The sequence below is a fragment of the Solea solea genome, chromosome 21 (assembly GCF_958295425.1).
Source record: "Solea solea chromosome 21, fSolSol10.1, whole genome shotgun sequence".
Lineage (NCBI taxonomy): Eukaryota > Metazoa > Chordata > Actinopteri > Pleuronectiformes > Soleidae > Solea > Solea solea.
The window spans coordinates 20,943,263-20,965,713 of record NC_081154.1 but is presented as its reverse complement, the minus strand read 5'-3'; the positions used below and the strand labels follow the sequence as shown (position 1 = coordinate 20,965,713).

The window sequence follows — 22,451 nt, the reverse complement described above, 5'->3', positions numbered from 1 at the left end:
TGTAAAAACATGGTGCTCCAAAATGGCCGCTTTTATTCAGCCAAGGCTCATTTTGTGGTAATGAAAAAGAGTTCATAGGATCAGGTGACCTTCAGTGTCGGCCTAATGAACATCTTAAGGAGCGTCAGTCATATTCACTCACAGACCAGGGCCAGCCCAAGCCTTTATGGGGCCCTAAGCAGAGTAGCTAGTCCTTGACTATTATTGATATAAATGTAAAAGTACAAATTGCATTAATTATAGTTAAGTGTTATTTATTTTTAAACCCTTAGAGGGCAGTACAATCAGTATTCATTTACACTTTCATATTTAAAGTGATACTGAACTTGAATTAAACAAGTAAACTAGTTTAATGACTTTGAACAAACCTCAACTACAAAATAAGACCAAATAACTAGAAATCTAAAGATATCTAAAGATATGTAGATATCTTAAATTTAATAAAATCTCCACACACTACTGAGGCAGAACCCTCCATGACCTATGACCTCAGTTCAGCATTATACTCTATAACCAAATATGATTTAAACGTGCTGTGGTCTGAGTCTCTGAGCATAATTATGGTCTGTCCCATCATCTGAACTGAGGAGCATAAGGAACCCAGAGGGAACTCAGAGAACCCAGAAGGAACCCAGAGAGAACCCAGAAGGAACTCAGAGGGAACTCAGAGAGAACCAAGGGAACCCAGAGGGAACTCAGAGTGTTCCACTGTGTTGATTTAGTGACGTGTTCATCTGAAGCTCGTCTTCATCCCGACTGAAAATAATTAAACGTAGACACTTGAGTTCCTCATCAATAAAGACCATCTTTAATGATTAAATCCCTCAGTTTTATTTTTGGTCGACATGTTCAGTGAGGAGGAAAGTGACACGTCACGGGGCAGCAGGCAGGGGGCAGCACATGACTTAGTGTTAGTGACATGAGAGTGATGTGTTTTGGATTTTTAGATGTTTATGATCAGATCATCATTTCATAAATCCAATAACCATGAAGCAGTACTTTGGTCTACATGTTGTCATCTCTCCATCACAACTTCATCAATCTTCTGCCACTGAGGCCAATGACGACCTCTGCTCCCCCGTCACAGGCTGTCAGCAGACACACACACACACACACACACACACACACTGTTACAAAAGGATCGAGCACAATCCAGCTCACTCTCTCACACACACACACACACACACACACACACACACACACACACACACACACAAAGGTGCACATATATGGACACTGAGATCTGCTCTCAGGTCGTCATGTTGTGTAAGGCAGACATGAAGTGTTTTACATGATGGTGTGTATGTGGATATATTGCAACCAAGTCAAAATAATGAGTGTCAAACCCTCTCTCTTACTCTTACACATGCGCATGCACGCTCGCTCGCTCGCTCACACACACACACACACGCTCGCTCGCTCGCTCACACACACACACACACACACACACACACACACACACACACACACACACACACACACACACACACACACTTTCTCTGAATCCAGAATTCATTAGAAACTCTTCATGTTCTGTATGTGAAAAAACAACCTGCTTCTACTGCCGAGCTCACACTGAAAGGCAATCCATGTGAATAAAAACAACAACATCGTCATCATCACAAACATCAGAGCTTAAAGTGTGGATAGAATAAAGCACACATCGGTCAAACAGAAGAATAAAGACGATTAAAAAACAACAGAGGCACAAAAATAAACGTGTGATGGTGAGAACATGAAAACACCGTCAGCTGGAATGACCTCCACACAGAAACCCTGCTTCTCCCGCTCTCTGGATGAATCTATGCGCACACACACACACACACACACACACACACACACACACACACACACACACAGAGAGAAGGTTCACCATGGCCTGGATAAAGTGACGTGGTGCCATCTATTGTCATTCATGCAGAGTTCAAGTGTGTCACAGTTCTATGATGCTGCTCACACTCTCTCTCACACACACACACACACACACACACACAGCAACAAGGCAAAGTCAAGTCGATCAAGCATCAATAAATTCTCAAGTATAATAATAATCAAAAGTCAAAGGAAATAAATAAAGATTTAAAAAGAGGAGAAGTGTAGACGAAGGCTGATCTGATGGCATCATGCATGTCATCTGGGAGGCTGAGCTACTTCTGTGTTCTGGTGTCCAGTCGCCCCGATCACAGCGCTGTGACGGTGTAGGCGTGGCGATGAGGTGATAAGCTCCGCCTACTCCACTTTGACACCCATCTTCTCTGTGTTGAGTAAGTAGAGGCTGTCGTCGATCAGGAAACTGGACAGAGAAGAAAGTCAGTGTTGATCAGCTGTGAACTAACGAACTAACAAACCAACTCTGCAGAGAACAGGTTTTTACATCGTTGACCATCGACGGAGCCAGTGAACACAAGTGTCCATGTCCTAACCATGTCCTTACCATGTCCTAACCATGTCCATGTCCTAACCATGTCAGTCAGCATGTGTCCTGCATGTTTTATAATTCCTCTTCCTTGTTTATTCTAATAACAGTTTTGTCTGCTTCTTTTCCACCAGCTCTGACATCATCAACATCTAAAATCAATAACATCACTGGTATTTGCCAGTATATGTGTGTGTGTGTGTGTGTGTGTGTGTGTGTGTGTGTGCGTGTGTGTGCGTGTGTGTGTGTGCGTGTGTGTGCGTGTGTGTGTGCAGTGCCGGACAGCGATTTGTGTTTCTCACGAGCCCTGAGACCTCATGATGTTGAGGACTCTGGGTCGGCGGCTGAGTTTCCACTAACAGACAGCAGGGGGCGTGCACACAGACACACCCACATACACAATCCTGCACAGTTCAATGAGCAGGTACCTGCAGTATTTGTGACATGGGTGCACGGGGTTCTCCAGGTTCTCCAGGTTCTCTGGTTTCCTCCCACAGTCCAAAAACATGCAGCTGTTATTAAGGGCTGCCACGATTAGTCGACTAGTCACGATTATGTCGACAACTAATTTAATAGTCGATGTGTTGTATTTTCTTTTTAAACTTTGTTTTCTCTCTGCCTGTCTGTCCTTGACACACATGCGCAGTAGTGGTAATCTGGGTCAGCCGTGATGTCACCAGTAGTTATACCAGTCGGGCTCTGTGGTAACATGGCTACCCGGCGGCAACGGAGCTCAAAAGTGTGGGAGCATTTTAAGAAAACAAAAGAAAACAGTGTGAATGCAATATCTGCAAGACACGGCAGCACAAGTGCGATGAAGAGGGACCGTCGTCTCAGCAAGCTAACTGGCTAGTTAGCTGCTAACATTAGCGTAAACAGAGAGCTAACTTACTACTTACTCATATTAATAACTGTAAACGTTAACATTAGCCATGACGATTTGATTCATTAGCCTTAGCACACATATTCCATGTGTTTTCTGTAACAGTGTAGTAACAGTGTAGTAACAGTGTAGTAACGTTGAATACAGTTGTGAGCACAAAACGCACTTTTGTTATATTTGAGTCAGTGAGACCAAAACTTTAATAAGACCTCATTGTAGTTATGTTTGATGCCAAAGAAAAATGAAAGATAAACCTGAAGTAGGCCTATTTATTTTAGTGTTGTTTAGGCCAGTGCCTTATCTTCACACTCAGCTGTTTGTTGTTTGTTGCTACAAGCATATTTTATTAAAGGTTTAATGAACTATCATCTTAACTGTCTTTATTTTTAATTAGCATATATCTTAAACCCTTCAAGCTGATAGCTAATGATTGTTATATAAGAGCAGCTGCATGTTGGTGCGATAAACTGTACGTTATACATTCAATTTACGTATGATCCGATTAGTCGACTATCAAGATAATCGTTTGTGGCAGCCCTACTGTTATTAGGTAATAAAGATTGTTATTAGAACTGATGCAAACTACTTTACTTTTTTACTTTCATTTTTAATTGGAAACCCCATGTTGAAATGAAAATGATGATCATACACACACACACACACACACAGTGTGTGGTGGGAGGAGTGAGTGTTCTCACCTGTAGAAAAGAACGTGCACAGGAACAGTGCTGAGGTGCCACACGGCATGAGCGTCAAAGACCCAGAGCAGCGGGGGGAAATCCAGCAGCTCCAGCAGGGCCAGACCGTGGAGCAGCAGCACCACCAGAACACACTTCCACCAGTACGGCAGCGTCCGCCGGTTCTGCCAGCACCAACACAGCCACCACAGCAGGTTCACCATGCCTGCGCACGACCAGGGACACATGAGGTCAGGGACACATGAGGTCAGGGACACATGGAGGCCAGGGACACATGGAGGCAGGGACACATGGAGGCAGGGACACATGAGGTCAGGGACACATGGAGGCAGGGACACAGGAGGTCAGGGACACATGGAGGCAGGGACACATGGAGGCAGGGACACATGGAGGCAGGGACACATGTGAACGTTTGACGGAAGAGCAGAAAGAAAATAACCCAATATACACGCACACAACGTAACAAGGTATGTTACATTGTTGTTACATTACAATGTAACAAGGTATGTTACATTGTAATGTAAGGACAGAACAAACATGGAAATAACTAGAATCACAATGTATCAGGACACACACACATCTCATTGTTAGCAGTAGCAGTCAATACCAACACACATAAACAGTGTAGCAACATGTCTACAGTTAAAAATGTGTGCGACATTAATGCTAACAGTAGCAGTGTTTGTCATCTTGTAATCCTGAACCAGGATCAGGTTCCAGGTTCTGACTACAAATTGAGCTCAGCATGAAGAAGTGCAGTACCGATGCTGACGTTAGCAGCCATGTTGTAGCCGTAGTCAAAGCTGACGAAGGTCAAGTAGGACACATGCGACGTAAAGGTCAAGATGAGCAGCACTCCCACCATGCTGGACACACCAGGTCGCCTCAGACCCAGAGTTCTGCAGCAAAGACACGAGTACACGTTTAGTGACATCATCAGGAGTGATGGGGATACCACGGTTTCATCTTTGATACTGATCCTGATACTGATCCTGGTACTGACACTGGTACTGGTACTGACACTGGTACTGACACTGGTTCTGATTCTGATACTGATACTTGCACTGACACTGACACTGGTACTGGTTCTGATACTGATACTGACACTGGTTCTGATACTGACACTGACACTAGTTCTGATACTGATACTTGCACTGACACTGGTACTGGTACTGGTACTGGTACTGGTACTGGTTCTGGTACTGACACTGGTTCTGATTCTGACACTGACACTGGTTCTGATACTGATACTTGCACTGACACTGACACTGGTACTGATACTGACACTGGTTCTGATTCTGACACTGGTTCTGATACTGATACTGACACTGATACCGATACCGACACTGGTTCTGATACCGATACTTGCACTGACACTGATACTGATACCAACACTGGTACTGACACTGGTTCTGGTACTGAAACTGTTACTAGTACTGGTACTGACACTGGTTATGATACTGATACTGACACTGATACCAGTCCAATAATACCGTTTTAATATCACATTCACCACCTTCCATAAGCATTCATTTAAAATGTTCTACTTTAAATCCTTTACTTGGTAATGCAGTGATTACATTATTGGACAGTTATGATACACAGTACCAGATCACTGCATCTCTTGTGTTAGTAAGTATAAGTGAATATACCTAGAATAAGGGTGAGCGTTCTAAAAAAGCACATGTGTGAAACGTGACGTCAAAGATGCAAATAAAACAAAAAACTAAAGAAGAAAACAACGTAACTCAGCACTGAGCCATTCATTTTCAATCATAATTATGTGATATAGGATCAGATTCAGGTTGTTCAGCAGCCATGTTTACAGCTGGTGTCATGTGACAAGAGGCAGGTCACATGACACACCTGTGTGAGAGCTTACCTGACACAACAAAGGTAGATGGAGTAGAGAATGACTGCTGTGGCACAGAAATAGTCCATTTTCTGAAAAAGATGGAGAGAGAGAGAGAGGAAGCACGATGTTGAGGTTCAGCTCAGCTGATGGCATGAGGGTGGTGCTGATGAGTGAAGCTCAGTGTTATCACTTCTTTACTGCAAAACATTCAAGCACTTTCCAATGACCCATGTCAATTTAGGGTGAATTTGTTCAAGGATTTCAAGGACCCATGGGAACTCTGACAGAGAAAATACTGGGAAAGTTTCACCCAGAACAACATGTTTCCTGCTTTATCTCACACAAAACTACAGTTTCACCATGGTGAACATCAGGGATTTGATCTCACTGATTTACTGCCTATCAAGTCAGAAAATAACACCATTGAACTGAGTGTTGGAGGCAGCTGTGGACGTGCTGTGATGTCAAATCACTGATGTTCTTTGGTGCAGTGACAGCAGAATAAACATTTATCAGGTGTTTTCCTCTCTGTTGTTGATAATGTGGCCAGGCTTCATACACGCACACCCTTCAACAGCCCAACAGCCATTACCTCAGTGAGATAGGTGTCCCTGGTGTGAAACACCGTGGACCAGAACCAGGCATTGAGAGAAACCTAATGAGACAGAGAGACACACACACACACACACACACACACAGGCTCTGGTTACAAAGTCACTACAGTAAATGTATCATTGGTGTTTTATTGTGTGAGTGTGAGTCACCAGTGAGAAGGCGTTGATGGTGTGATACATGGGGCTCTGACGTGGCACTGTGCTCCGATAGCGCAGCAGCATGAGGAGACAAGCGAGGCCGTTGAGCAGAGAGGCCAGAGCAGACGCAGGCTCCTCAAAACACAGGAAGCGTGCGAACGGCCACTGTGAGACATAATAACACAACATCAGAAACAACACAACATCAAAAATAACACAACATCAGAAATAACACAACATCAGAAACAACACAACATCAGAAATAACGCAACACAGAAACAACACAACATCAGAAATAACACAACATCAGAAACAACACAACATCAGAAATAACGCAACACAGAAACAACACAACATCAAAAATAACACAACATCAGAAATAACACAACATCAGAAACAACACAACATCAGAAACAACACAACATCAGAAACAACACAACATCAGAAATAACACAACATCAGAAATAACGCATCAGAAATAACACAACACAGAAACAACACAACACAGAAACAACACAACACAGAAACAACACAACATCAGAAATAACACAACACAGAAACAACACAACATCAGAAACAACACAACATCAGAAATAACACAACATCAGAAACAACACAACATCAGCAATAACACAACATCAGCAATAACACAACATCAGAAACAACACAACATCAGCAATAACACAACATCAGAAACAACACAACATCAGAAACAACACAACATCGGAAACAACACAACATCAGAAACAACACAACATCAGAAATAACACAACACAGAAACAACACAACATCAGAAATAACACAACATCAGAATCAATACAACATCAGAAACAACACAACATCAGAAATAACACAACATCAGAAACAACACAACATCAGCAATAACACAACATCAGCAATAACACAACATCAGAAACAACACAACATCAGCAATAACACAACATCAGAAACAACACAACATCAGAAACAACACAACATCGGAAACAACACAACATCAGAAACAACACAACATCAGAAATAACACAACACAGAAACAACACAACACAGAAACAACACAACATCAGAAATAACACAACACAGAAACAACACAACATCAGAAACAACACAACATCAGAAATAACACAACATCAGAAACAACACAACATCAGCAATAACACAACATCAGCAATAACACAACATCAGAAACAACACAACATCAGCAATAACACAACATCAGAAACAACACAACATCAGAAACAACACAACATCGGAAACAACACAACATCAGAAACAACACAACATCAGAAATAACACAACACAGAAACAACACAACATCAGAAATAACACAACATCAGAATCAATACAACATCAGAAACAACACAACATCAGAAACAACACAACACAGAAACAACACAACATCAGCCAAGATTTCACCTGTTCAAATGTCAAAAATAACAATTTACCATTGAAATACATCCAAATACGTCTCTAATCAAGAAAGAATGATGACACTTATTTGAGACACTTCTATACATCTTGGTTGTTTATGTTGTTTCTCTTCATCCCTAACGAGCTGGGACGTAACAGGAAGTATGACAGTTTAAGGGCATCTTCAGAAAGTTTAAGGGAGGAAAGAATTCACATCATCTCCATATTCCAGCAGTTAAGATCAGTGTGATATACAGTGTATACTGTATATACAGTGTATACTGTATATACAGTGTATACTGTATATACAGTGTATACTGTATATACAGTATACACATTAGCCTCAGTGCTAAACACAAACCTTGCCGTGGAACTGTGGGACTCTGTAGCCCTCGGCCTGGTAAAGACCCACTGTGGTCCACATGCACTGATAGCGACAGTCATCACGACACGTCCACCCTGAAACACACAGAGAGGAAAGTCAGGTGACGTCTGACACCATTACACGTACATGACAGAGAAACACACAAAGACACTTGGTTTGGAAAAACTGTATCAGGTCATTTTGAAACAGGGAAAATGACACACAAAAACACGACACTACAAGCAAAAGAATAACGTTTTAAAAGTCCTCCTATACAGCGGCTAAATATCCATTTAAACAGGCAACAGATATTGAATATAACAGGGCTGAAAAAGACAGGGACAGTTGGGGGGGACCAGTCTAAGACGTGACTATTACTGCTTGAGTCTACAATACCTAAAGATATTTCTGCTGCTTTATGTTGCAATTGCAATCTTTTCCAACTGGAAAGTGAAGTTTGTTTTTCACTTTGTAAAGTTTTTTTACAAAGTTGTTTTTCCACTAAATCTAGTGGCGACCCAACCAAGCCTTTATGGGGCCCTCAGCAGAATGTAGCCATTGATTGACTGTTATTGATAGAAATGTAACATTGATGATAGTTGTGTTATTTACACCAAACCCGTGTCACTTTATTTCTTTAACCTTAGAATAGTACAATCACAAAAGTGTCCTTGTATTCATTTACACTTTCATATTTCATATTCAGGGGCCACACCAGGGGCCACACCAGGGGCCACACAATGCACTCACTGCTGTGTCAGTAATTCACACACCTACATTACAAAAAAAAAAAGCCTTTAAATCAGGGTTGACAAACATGCAGCCCGCGGGCCAGAGCCTGCCCACCAGAGGGTCCAATCCGGCCCACAGGATGAATTTGTTATGAATTAGAATCGAATCATAACGTGAAATACTATATTTTTCACTTCCAGGTACCTGTGACTAAATGTTTGTGCCTTTATAGATCCAGTGTGATGCAACTTAGGCATAATATTGTTGAAATTGCACTTATTTCACGTTTTTGTGAAAAAATGACTTCATTAAATGTGAAACAAAGGAAACAAATATCGGAGTTCCTGTTGATCATAGGTTGTTATGCTATTATTTTACTGTTCCAGGCCACGGAGATCAAATTGTGCTGTATGTGGCCGCTGAACTGAAATGAGTTTGACAGCCCTGCTTTAAATTAACTAGAGCTAAAACAATTCATCGATGAATCCATTATTAATCGATTACTAAATTGATCGACAACTATTTTGATAATTGAGTAATCAGTTTGAAGTTTTTTTCATGATTAAAACGAGATTATTTAAGCTTCTTAAATGTGAGTTTTTTCTTCATTTCTTTGCTCTGAATAACAAAGAAATGGTTTGTGGACAAAACAAGACATTTGAGAACATCATCATGTCCAGGTTTGATGAACACCGATGAACATTTTTAAAGTTTTCTGATATTTTATGGACCAAACGATTCATGGAGAAAATAATTGAGAGATGAATCGATTATGAAAATAATCGTTAATTGCAGCTTTAAAATGAACATTAACATGATATTTGACTTGTGTTTGTGGGGAAGATATTTAAATGAGTCTTGTTGACAAGTATCAGAATAGTATCAGAGTAGTTTATCAGTGACAGACTAACCTGTTCAACCTGAAACTTCACTACACATTATTAACATTACATAGCCTCTCTGCTCTGTGGTGCTGTGATGGTCGTGATGACGACAGTTGGGTTCGTTTCTTTGTGACAAGCCTGAAAAACTGGCTTCCAGCTTTCAAGGCTGTTGCAGGTCAGACAGCAGCACGTCTCACTGAGCTGAATAAAGGCTGTGATATTTTAACTGATTAGTATTAATAGATACTAGGTTATTCATCTGTTGAATTGATCATTTGTTCAGTTTTAATGATTTCTTCGTTATACGGAACAAAGAAACCAGAAAATATTCAATTTAACAATATTTAAGAAGCCGAATAACCAACAACAATTATTAATTCTTAGTCTTAACATGCTTTCTGGTTTTTCAGCGAGAATGTCTCCATTAAATTATTAAAAGACAATTGTTATGTTTAGAGTTTTTGCACATTACGCAAAAGAAAAATCAATATAGATAAGGCATTGTGCAGGGGAGGTTACAAGCCAAAACAAGCTTCTAAAGATAATAATAATAATAAGAAAATAATAATTAAAAACAAAAACCAAGACATATGAGAATATCATCATTTAGAGTTTTCGGAAATATCGATGAACAGATTTCAACATTTTCTGACATCAGATTGACCGAACAAGTAATCAATTAATCGAGAAAATAATCGACAGATTAACTGATTAAGTTGCAGCTCTAGATGAATTTAGTAATCGCTAAAGGACACAGTTACAGAATCACTTACTTACAGCAGGTCTAACATACAACATACAGTCTTTTATTTCAAAGGGACGTTCATGGCCACTTTATTAGGTACACTAGTTCACTAGTCATGTAGACACAGTCCAGACAAACTGACTTTGAACATGAAATGATTTTTGTTTGTTTGTTGAGTTTCTCAGACCAAATATCCCGTGACCAGATAGTGACAGTGACCACACGTCAGTGACATAATAACTTCTATAACTTCTGGTTGTCGTGTCAGTACTGTGCGTGTGCACTGAAGAACTCAATAACTCAATAACTCAATAACTTACTATTACACTATAACTAAACTATCACGGCTCACGGCTGTCAGTGTATAATGATGGGCCTCAAACCTCAGAGCACTTTCTTCACTATTGATAACCTGCACTGTGCTAACCAGCTAACTTAGCGTCACTCACCTGTCAGCGCCATGTAATGCGGCTGGGCAGACTCGAAGCCTCGTAGCCGAGCTCCGGTGCAGTTAGTCCGGACACATAGCTTCACGCAGTCCCGGTAGACCGGCTCCTTGTCGCCCTGAGAGCCCTGTACTGTGGTCAGTGACAGCCAGAGCAGGACGAAGGCGGCGGCCGGAGACGGAGCACTGACAGATGTGCGGCGGGGGGAAACTGACGCCATGCTGCTGCTGCTGCTGCCGCTGCTGCTGCTGCTGCCACCGCCGCCGCTGCTACTGCTACTGCTGCTGCTGCTGCCGCTGGCTCTGCCCGTCACGACTACAAAGGCACGGCGGGACCACAGCTTCCACAGCCGACGTCACTCATCACCACAAAGCCATGTTTGGGACCACAAAGCGGCCCTGTAGTGCTGTACAGTGACGGTGTACTGCTTCTCTGCCCCCGGGCGGCGTCAAGCTCCAGTTTCACACACTCATCGTTTGTGTTTACAAAATAAAAGAGAAATGTTCCTGTGGTCGGAGAACCTGTTAGTCCACATATGATATGTGCTTTTATTTTGAAGGCAGAATGTTTCTTTACGGGCAGTTTTACATCCTGTTTTGGGTCACTTATTAACTGGTTAGAAAAACATAATTATAATCTACTGCTACTACTTAAAAATAGATTATATTAATATGGAATAATAACAATAATAGTAATAATACTCGTAGTAAGAACAATAATAATAATAATACGAATAATAATAATAACAACAACAATAATAATAACAACAACAACCATAATAATAATAACAATAATAATAATAATAACAACAATAATAATAATAATAATGAGTGTCATCATATGCTGTTTTTGTTCTATTACTATGAAATAGAAGAAATAAAAACTTTAACAGCTACATTAATCCTCCAAACCAATCCTTTATGTCTCACCTTTTAATTACATGTGTACACTGTAATGCCATTTTTTTGTGATTTATTAATTCATTTAATTTATTGAACTCTTCATGAGCTACTGGTCTGCTGCTGCCTCAGTGAGTCAGTTTGTGTCATTGAGGTAAATTCAGATGAAGGTTGGTGATGGTGGCAGCAGTGGATCAACAACCCCTGTGTGCTGTGATGGAAATGTTAAACATTTTTTTATGGTTTACAGAATTCAGTTTCCACCATGAAAACACTAACAATGAGTTCATATATGAACTCATTGTTAGTCACATTAAACATATTCTGTGTAGTCTGTGTGCTGGTCCTAACCCAGATATCAAATATGTGGATCGCTACCAGGTGATCTGCTGTGGAGATGTCATAGATTTAAGTTGGATTTTTATAAGGTGAACCCTTTGTTAAAAGTGTCAGTCAAGGTCTCACAGCACAGTCAGTCAGTGCCGATTATCACAGTATAAAAACATTGTACTATCACTTTAAAGTTATATGCTCTGTATTTATACTACACTACATTCACCCATTCACATGCTGTCAACACAGCTGTTAAGTGTCGGCATGTAGAGCAGAGCCGGGGATCAACCCACAACCTTCCAGTTGTGCCACTGATCCACCGCCGTCCCACATGCTTCCTCATACACATTCATATGCTTTCACACTTAAACAACAGCCACAACGTTATATGAAAGGTAACAGATTTTATTGTTGCTTCTTTATTTGTTACAGTGGAGAAACAAAGTCACAGTCATTGAGGAGGAGGAAGAAGAAGATTGTTTACTTCTGTTTATTTCTTTCCTGCCTCCCACTCACACACAGCTTCACCTTCCTCTTCATCGCTGAGTTTAAAGAGAGTCAGAGTAGAAACTATTGTAGTGCACTTCTGCCTCTCTTTCACTCCTCTGTGAGACTCACTCTGGCTCAGGCTGACACTAACACACCCTCGTCCAGGGTCAGGCTGCTTACTTGTTTCAAGCAAGTGACATGGTGTGCATGCACCACAGCACCCAAGACTGCATCTGCACACACACACACACACACACACACACACAGAAGCACAGAATGAGTGATGGACGGAAGAGGAGCAGGAAGAAGAAGAAGAAGAAGAAGAAGAAGCAGGGAGGGAGATAGAGAGAGTGTTTCAGTGTCACAGGATTATTCTTTTTCTTTATTGAAAATAATCCCATGTTCCCCTGCTGTTTCCTACTCACACACACACACACACACGCTCCCACAGCCTTCAGTCCTCTCACTGAGGAAAGGAGACAAGTCTTTTTTTCATGTGAGCTGGCAAGCAGAGCGAATGAGCCTGGGAGCGAGAGAGTGTGAGGAAGTCATGGTGGAGAAGCTGGAGAAGATGGAGAAGATGGGGGTGTGGTCTAATGGATCTGAACGGAGGTAGAGGTATTGAAGAGAGACGGGGGGGCGGTTTTACTCCTCCTTTTCCTCTCCGTGTGTGATGACGTAGCAGATGTTCTTGTAGTCCACATTGCCAGCCACATCAGGGGGGAAAGCAGCCCACAGGTTGGTCATCTGCAGAGGAAGAGGAGGGGTTTAAAGAATGGACTTGTCACCCTGATTGACAGATAATCTGTGGGACTAAGGCTCGTCGCTCACCTCCTCAGCGGTGAACCTGTCGCACTGGGTGGTCAGCAGCTCCTCAAGGCTGCGGAGAATAATGAAGAGACATGAATCAAAGATGCTTGTGCATGTTTCACAAACACAACTTTACTTTTCATGTATAATCTTTGACAGATTCATTTCTCAACCACTAAATGTTCAAATGTACCCAGAGATATGAGGTCACACCAAACACTGTCAGTTGATTTGACTGATTGTCCCTTTACTTGTTTTGCTGTAGTCAAATGTTGTATAGCAATACATGCATTATAAATAAATAAATAAATGTAGTGTAGAGTATTAAACTTAAATATTCATTATTCATTTTCATGGTATTATTAAGTTCAGGACACATCGTCAATAGTAATACTGGATCATTATGATATCAATGTGAGACTTATTGACCATGAAAGGCTCTTGTGCTTCAGGAAGTCAGGAAATAACCCCATAATAATCCCTGAACAGTGTTTGATGAGAAAGTTGAAATAAATCAGGAAATAAAAGCTCTTACAATTCCTTCTTGATGAAGCCGGTGGCCTCAGGGTCCAAGACCTTGAAAGCACTCACGATGACGTCCTCGGGGTCAGCACCTGCAAAAGAAAGGGAACCATGAATTGAAGATAATAATAATAATAATAATAATATTATAATAATAATAACAATAATAATAATAATAACAACAACAACAACAACAACAATAATAATAATGACATTAACAACAATAATAATAATGATATTAATAACAATAATGATAATAATAATAATGACAATAATAATAATAATAATTATAACTACAATAATAATAATAATAATAATGATAATAATACATGTATAGCAAGTATTTATGTGAATTGTATTTGGGGCAAAACAAAGATAAATGTTCTCAATGAAATTGAGTTATTATTATTATTGTTATTAATAATATATTTAGCAGTGCTAGAACCTGTAAAACACACTCTTCAGAATTGAAAAGTTTCAAAAGTCATCGCACCCTTCAGCTTCTCGCCGAACATGGTCAGGAAGACGGTGAAGTTGATGGGGCCGCTGGCCTCCTTCACCATGGCCTCCAGCTCCTCATTCTTCACATTCAGCTGGCCCATGGTGGCCAGCACGTCTCTGAGGTCGTCCTTGCTGATGATGCCATCTCTGTTCTGGTCGATGATTGTGAAAGCCTGCCAGGAAACAGTGAAATAAAAGCCTTCTCACAGGTTCCTGTCACAAAGCGTGTAAATGTGGAGCTGTGATCCACTTGACTTCCCACAGCGCAGTGAGGACAGCACCAGTGAAACCAAAGATGGCATTGAGAACCTTTTGGGACCTGGCAGCTGGTGGACCACTTGTCTTTCTAAGGTGTTAAAATGGTCTCGGAATGTGAGACAAGCCCCTTGTGACATTTAAGGAGCAGCTATTGATTACAGCTGTCACCCTCCCCACACCCCACCTTCTGTTTGCCTCATGACTAAATCTTCTGACCATGTCCTCAATGTTCTTTCACCTTCTGAATCCTTTTATTAGCCTGTTGTATGTTGACCTGTGTGAACCCTCAGTGATCATATAATAGCCTTTATTTCTTAATCCTCAGATATTATTTCTGGACATGTCGACTCTACATCAACACAATGTTCTTGTTTTTTTCTCAGCATCTTTCTGTTCCGCAGCTGTTGGGCAACATTCCAGTGCGGTCACAGAGAGAAGGATTTAGTGAGCTACCACAGGCTGCTGTCATCAGGAACTGTCCTGCCACAGTGATGAGGACATTCTCTAACATCTCTGAGGTCATCACTGTGTCTTCATCTGGCCCATAAACCAGTGTCTCTGTACGATACTGTGGTAAAGAAGCCGTTACCTCCTTGTACTCCTGGATCTGGCTCTGCTCAAACATGGAGAACACGTTGGAGGATCCACCCTCGCCCTGCTGCTGCCTCCTCTTGGCCTTCTTGGGTGCCTGGAGGAGGGATGAAGAGGTAAAACACACGGCAGCAAAAACAAAATCAACACAAAACTGTCCTAATAAGTGATGTTGAGGGTTTTTCTCCATGTTTTCCAAAAACAAGGACACAAGAAGTGTTCAATTTAAAATCCAAAATGATAAAAAACTAAACTAAATAAATATTAAACTGGTCTGAAAACAGATCATTCTTCTGATTGGGATTTTTGTTGTCTGAAACTTGGGGGACAACAATGATGAGACTGGATCCACATCCACAGATTTGTGAAGCTGAACCTCAACAGTTTCACTTTGTGTGATGATGAAAATCTAGACGCATCAAAGGCATCAGTCCTGGATCTGGATTGGTCTTGGATCCACAGAGACCACAGCCACACACACACACACACACACACTCACCATCTCTCAAGATTTGTTGGGTTGTTGTTGTTGTTGGTCAAGAAGAGAAGCCTACGCCAAGCCGATGTGACTGACATGTAAGCATTGGACCCATGGGGCCTTATATACGAGCCCACGGCGGGCTAACTTTAGCCACAACATCAGGTTTGGCAGGAAAACAGAGCTGAGGGAAAGTAAGAGGAAAAGGGCGGAGCGAGGAGGTGGCAGGGCGGATCGACTTACCGACGCTCCAAAATAGGCCGCAGGACTCTTGGAATGAGGTGAATTCAATGCCAACACAGGAATTGGTGTCTACTGGAGACTAATAAGGTTTTCCTGCGCTCGTGTGTTTTCATGGTGGTGGTCTTTCCTCTGACCACATTCATTAACAGCATTAATGTCACCACGGCGATGACACGTATTAGCAGTGAACATATCGGGAAGTCGTCACCTGTTTAGATTAGGTTCAGGTTTGTGTTGGCCTGCAGGGTTTATGAACACTCATGGATCTGATGAGCTTTGGTCTCGCTCCAGTAATGACACACGACTACAAGCAGTGACCTTGCATCCATGAGAATGTGAAACACACACACACACACACACACATGTGGTGACTCATGCATGCCTCAAAGTGTTTTCATTATTATTTTGACTGAATAAAGAAGATAGAGAAGGTTGGTTAAGTTAAGTTTGAAGGAAATGAAGAACTTCCACACAGAAGTGCTTTTGTCCATGATTATATTGGAGGGCAGGGGTTCCAAAGTCTTGGTCGGGGCCCACAGATGGTTCGTGGGAGATTTGTTTTGGGTCGTCATGCTAATTCTTATATTTGCAATATATATATATATATATATATATATATATATATATATATATTCATATATATATATATATGTACATACATATATATGTCAAGCTTCAGTTCAAAATTCAGTGTGTCATTTTTAACGACCACATGTAAGGATGAGAACTTCCAAGATATAAACGGAATCGTTGCATTCCATTTTTAATTGGACTAGAACACTGAACAGTCAAAAATAAAACATTTAAACCACTGTTTTACGAACTTTTTTATATGACGACCAACTTTTTAAAGACAGCAAACTAGTGTGAACCAAATCACAATATAAATCTGTGCATCATTTATGATTTGCAGCTAGTCTGTAACACCTAACTATGACAATAATAATAATCACTTCCAGGTGTTTGGTATATGAATATCAACTTTGGGGAACCCCCAAAAAATATCCCTCCACTGATTTGTGGGTCCCGACCCAGAGTTTGGGATTTGATTCAAAATGTATCCCTGTCACTTTGTTCCAATTGTTCAGACCTGTGCAGATGACCGGAGCAGCTTTTCCACCATGGATACACTAATTTAGGACGCTCCTGCTGGTTCCCAGTATAGTTGCTTTAGAATAGGAGGACAGTTGCCCACCCACCAAAGTCCATATATGAGCTACATATAGGCTGCCATCAATCACAGCCCTGTGTGTGGATCCACTCAAACTGCCACTTCTGCATTTCAGTCACTAAACACGAGCTGGTTTTTCTGAAAGGGCAAATGTGTCTATGGCTGTTTGGTGACTGTTGTTTACACATATGATCACAACTATAATGTAGTTTGCTTTGAAACAATCAGATGAGAAATGAGGGATACAGAGACCAAGCTGTGTCCAAAGACCATAAAAACAAGACAGCTGTAGTGACTGAAATAGCTCTGTCACCCCTGCCATTCTCTTTCTCAGCCATTTTCTAAATTCAAGTCTTCATACAACTGATGTCCTGTTTTTACCCACAGTCCTCACCCTAACCCTGCTTTCAGCCGTAATGTCACATTAATGAGAAATGTAAACTCTATGCTTACTTGTCAAGTCAAGACAAAATGTCTGAGACCGAAATCTTTTGAAAAATACAATCATTACGAAATGCTTTTGTATGTTTTCAGCGTCAGAACATTTCACACATCAGTGAAATATATACTACACATACTTAAACAGCATGTATGGATGCATTTCTCGTTGTTGTGCCCATATGATGCAATAGGAATCTTAACTATCAATGTATCTGTTGTCCATAGCTAAAGTAAACCTAACTATCACCTGTGACTGTAGCTAAAGTAAACTTAACCATCACCTGTGACTGTAGCTAAAGTAAACTTAACATCACCTGTGACTGTAGCTAAAGTAAACCTAACCATCACCTGTGACCAGTGCCGGCCCTGAGTAATTTGGTGCCCTAGGCAAGATATTAGCTGGCGCCCCCTTGCATCGCAGCAGTCAATTTCACAATCAACTTTCATACAATCACACAGAAACTGCATGTGTGTATTCAAGATTTTATTTATTTGAGTAAAAAATATCACACCAAATAAAAACTAAAGAAAGAAACAAGTGGTAAAATTAAAAAGGACAGCAGCACCTGATGCTGTGTCACTGGGGGTGGTACTGAAATATTTTAAAAGTGCATCTGAAGAGAGAAGAGAAGTATATGTGACGACTGCATGTTACATTTGAATAAAAAAACAGATGCTTGGTGTGCTATACATGAGACTAATATAGACTAATAATGAAAATGTGATGAGATTCATTCAACTTTATTGTCATTGCAGTGCAATTCAGTCTAACCAGAGTGCAAAAACCAGTAAAGTGCAGTGAAATGAATATATATAGCCTATTTTTCTTCCTCTTCTTTCCTTCTTTTCCTTCCTTGGGCGGTGGATGGCTTCAGTCTTTTGGACATAATTCCGATACAGTGTCATTAATCTTTTTCTTCGTCTCTGGGTCAGATTGAGGCAGCTGGCCTCTTGACCCCGCCCCCTCACAGAGGGCAGGTACAGAACAACGGCTCGTTGCACCCAGAAAAAAGGCTTCTGCATTATTTAATAATCTTTGCTATGACTTTATGTCGCTGTGGGTTTATATAATATTTCGAAATAATAGTAATAATGGCACTGGTAAAAAAAAAAGAAAAATGGTATTTATAATTAAAAATATATATATTTTTTTTCCTCCGTTTTCGGCGCCCCCTGCGGATGACGGCGCCCCTAGCATTTGCCTATACTGCCTATGCCCAGGGCCGGCTCTGCCTGTGACTGTAGCTAAAGTAAACTTAACCATCACCTGTGACTGTAGCTAAAGTAAACTTAACCATCACCTGTGACTGTAGCTAAAGTAAACTTAACCATCACCTGTGACTGTAGCTAAAGTAAACTTAACCATCACCTGTGACTGTAGCTAAAGTAAACTGAACCATCACCTGTGACTGTAGCTAAAGTAAACTTAACCATCACCTGTGACTGTATCTAAAGTAAACCTAACCATCACCTGTGACTGTAGCTAAAGTAAACTTAACCATCACCTGTGACTGTAGCTAAAGTAAACTTAACCATCACCTGTGACTGTAGCTAAAGTAAACTTAACCATCACCTGTGACTGTATCTAAAGTAAACCTAACCATCACCTGTGACTGTAGCTAAAGTAAACTTAACCATCACCTGTGACTGTAGCTAAAGTAAACCTAACCATCACCTGTGACTGTAGCTAAAGTAAACTTAACATCACCTGTGACTGTAGCTAAAGTAAACTTAACCATCACCTGTGACTGTAGCTAAAGTAAACCTAACTATCACTTGTGACTGTAGCTAAAGTAAACTTAACCATCACCTGTGACTGTGGCTAAAGTAAACCTAACTATCACCTGTGACTGTAGCTAAAGTAAACTTAACATCACCTGTGACTGTAGCTAAAGTAAACTTAACAACACCTGTGACTGTAGCTAAAGTAAACCTAACCATCACCTGTGACTGTTGCTAAAGTAAACCTAACTATCACCTGTGACTGAAGCTAAAGTAAACTTAACATCACCTGTGACTGTAGCTAAAGTAAACTTAACCATCACCTGTGACTGTAGCTAAAGTAAACTTAACATCACCTTTGACTGTAGCTAAAGTAAACTTAACCATCACCTGTGACTGTAGCTAAAGTAAACTTAACCATCACCTGTGACTGTAGCTAAAGTAAACTTAACCATCACCTGTGACTGTAGCTAAAGTAAACTTAACTATCACCTGTGACTGTAGCTAAAGTAAACTTAACCATCACCTGTGACTGTAGCTAAAGTAAACCTAACCATCACCTGTGACTGTAGCTAAAGTAAACCTAACCATCACCTGTGACCGTAGCTAAAGTAAACTTAACTATCACCTGTGACTGTAGCTAAAGTAAACTTAACCATCACCTGTGACTGTAGCTAAAGTAAACTTAACCATCACCTGTGACTGTAGCTAAAGTAAACTTAACCATCACCTGTGACTGTAGCTAAAGTAAACTTAACCATCACCTGTGACTGTAGCTAAAGTAAACTTAACTATCACCTGTGACTGTAGCTAAAGTAAACTTAACCATCACCTGTGACTGTAGCTAAAGTAAACCTAACCATCACCTGTGACTGTAGCTAAAGTAAACCTAACCATCACCTGTGACCGTAGCTAAAGTAAACTTAACTATCACCTGTGACTGTAGCTAAAGTAAACTTAACCATCACCTGTGACTGTAGCTAAAGTAAACTTAACCATCACCTGTGACTGTAGCTAAAGTAAACTTAACCATCACCTGTGACTGTAGCTAAAGTAAACTGAACCATCACCTGTGACTGTAGCTAAAGTAAACTTAACCATCACCTGTGACTGTATCTAAAGTAAACCTAACCATCACCTGTGACTGTAGCTAAAGTAAACTTAACCATCACCTGTGACTGTAGCTAAAGTAAACCTAACCATCACCTGTGACTGTAGCTAAAGTAAACTTAACATCACCTGTGACTGTAGCTAAAGTAAACTTAACCATCACCTGTGACTGTAGCTAAAGTAAACTTAACCATCACCTGTGACTGTAGCTAAAGTAAACTTAACCATCACCTGTGACTGTAGCTAAAGTAAACTGAACCATCACCTGTGACTGTAGCTAAAGTAAACTTAACCATCACCTGTGACTGTATCTAAAGTAAACCTAACCATCACCTGTGACTGTAGCTAAAGTAAACTTAACCATCACCTGTGACTGTAGCTAAAGTAAACTTAACCATCACCTGTGACTGTAGCTAAAGTAAACTTAACCATCACCTGTGACTGTAGCTAAAGTAAACTTAACCATCACCTGTGACTGTAGCTAAAGTAAACTGAACCATCACCTGTGACTGTAGCTAAAGTAAACTTAACCATCACCTGTGACTGTATCTAAAGTAAACCTAACCATCACCTGTGACTGTAGCTAAAGTAAACTTAACCATCACCTGTGACTGTAGCTAAAGTAAACCTAACCATCACCTGTGACTGTAGCTAAAGTAAACTTAACATCACCTGTGACTGTAGCTAAAGTAAACTTAACCATCACCTGTGACTGTAGCTAAAGTAAACCAAACTATCACTTGTGACTGTAGCTAAAGTAAACTTAACCATCACCTGTGACTGTGGCTAAAGTAAACCTAACTATCACCTGTGACTGTAGCTAAAGTAAACTTAACATCACCTGTGACTGTAGCTAAAGTAAACTTAACAACACCTGTGACTGTAGCTAAAGTAAACCTAACCATCACCTGTGACTGTTGCTAAAGTAAACCTAACTATCACCTGTGACTGAAGCTAAAGTAAACTTAACATCACCTGTGACTGTAGCTTAAGTAAACTTAACCATCACCTGTGACTGTAGCTAAAGTAAACTTAACATCACCTTTGACTGTAGCTAAAGTAAACTTAACCATCACCTGTGACTGTAGCTAAAGTAAACTTAACCATCACCTCTGACTGTAGCTAAAGTAAACTTAACCATCACCTGTGACTGTAGCTAAAGTTAACTTAACTATCACCTGTGACTGTAGCTAAAGTAAACTTAACCATCACCTGTGACTGTAGCTAAAGTAAACCTAACCATCACCTGTGACTGTAGCTAAAGTAAACCTAACCATCACCTGTGACCGTAGCTAAAGTAAACTTAACTATCACCTGTGACTGTAGCTAAAGTAAACTTAACCATCACCTGTGACTGTAGCTAAAGTAAACTTAACCATCACCTGTGACTGTAGCTAAAGTAAACTTAACCATCACCTGTGACTGTAGCTAAAGTAAACTGAACCATCACCTGTGACTGTAGCTAAAGTAAACTTAACCATCACCTGTGACTGTATCTAAAGTAAACCTAACCATCACCTGTGACTGTAGCTAAAGTAAACTTAACCATCACCTGTGACTGTAGCTAAAGTAAACCTAACCATCACCTGTGACTGTAGCTAAAGTAAACTTAACATCACCTGTGACTGTAGCTAAAGTAAACTTAACCATCACCTGTGACTGTAGCTAAAGTAAACCTAACCATCACCTGTGACTGTAGCT

At 40.6% G+C, this 22,451-nt stretch overlaps 2 protein-coding genes across 2 annotated transcripts; both read right to left on the bottom strand.

Moving 5' to 3' along the window:
• Positions 1-785: 785 nt before the first annotated feature.
• pgap3 (post-GPI attachment to proteins phospholipase 3) lies at positions 786-11,636 on the bottom strand. Its single transcript, XM_058621766.1, has 8 exons — positions 11,186-11,636; positions 8,373-8,470; positions 6,617-6,769; positions 6,445-6,507; positions 5,880-5,941; positions 4,760-4,896; positions 3,998-4,202; positions 786-2,293 (listed from the first exon to the last, which is right to left on the bottom strand). The coding sequence occupies exons 1-8, from the start codon at positions 11,400-11,402 to the stop codon at positions 2,230-2,232; spliced, it is 999 nt and encodes a 332-aa protein (XP_058477749.1). The 5' UTR covers positions 11,403-11,636; the 3' UTR covers positions 786-2,229.
• Positions 11,637-12,798: 1,162 nt separating this feature from the next.
• On the bottom strand, positions 12,799-16,193 carry mylpfb (myosin light chain, phosphorylatable, fast skeletal muscle b). The gene is made up of 6 exons (XM_058621784.1): positions 16,085-16,193; positions 15,584-15,682; positions 14,729-14,909; positions 14,249-14,327; positions 13,735-13,783; positions 12,799-13,650 (listed from the first exon to the last, which is right to left on the bottom strand). Exons 1-6 carry the CDS (start codon positions 16,085-16,087, stop codon positions 13,549-13,551), a joined length of 513 nt encoding a protein of 170 aa, XP_058477767.1. The 5' UTR covers positions 16,088-16,193; the 3' UTR covers positions 12,799-13,548.
• Between the last annotated feature and the right edge of the window lie 6,258 nt (positions 16,194-22,451).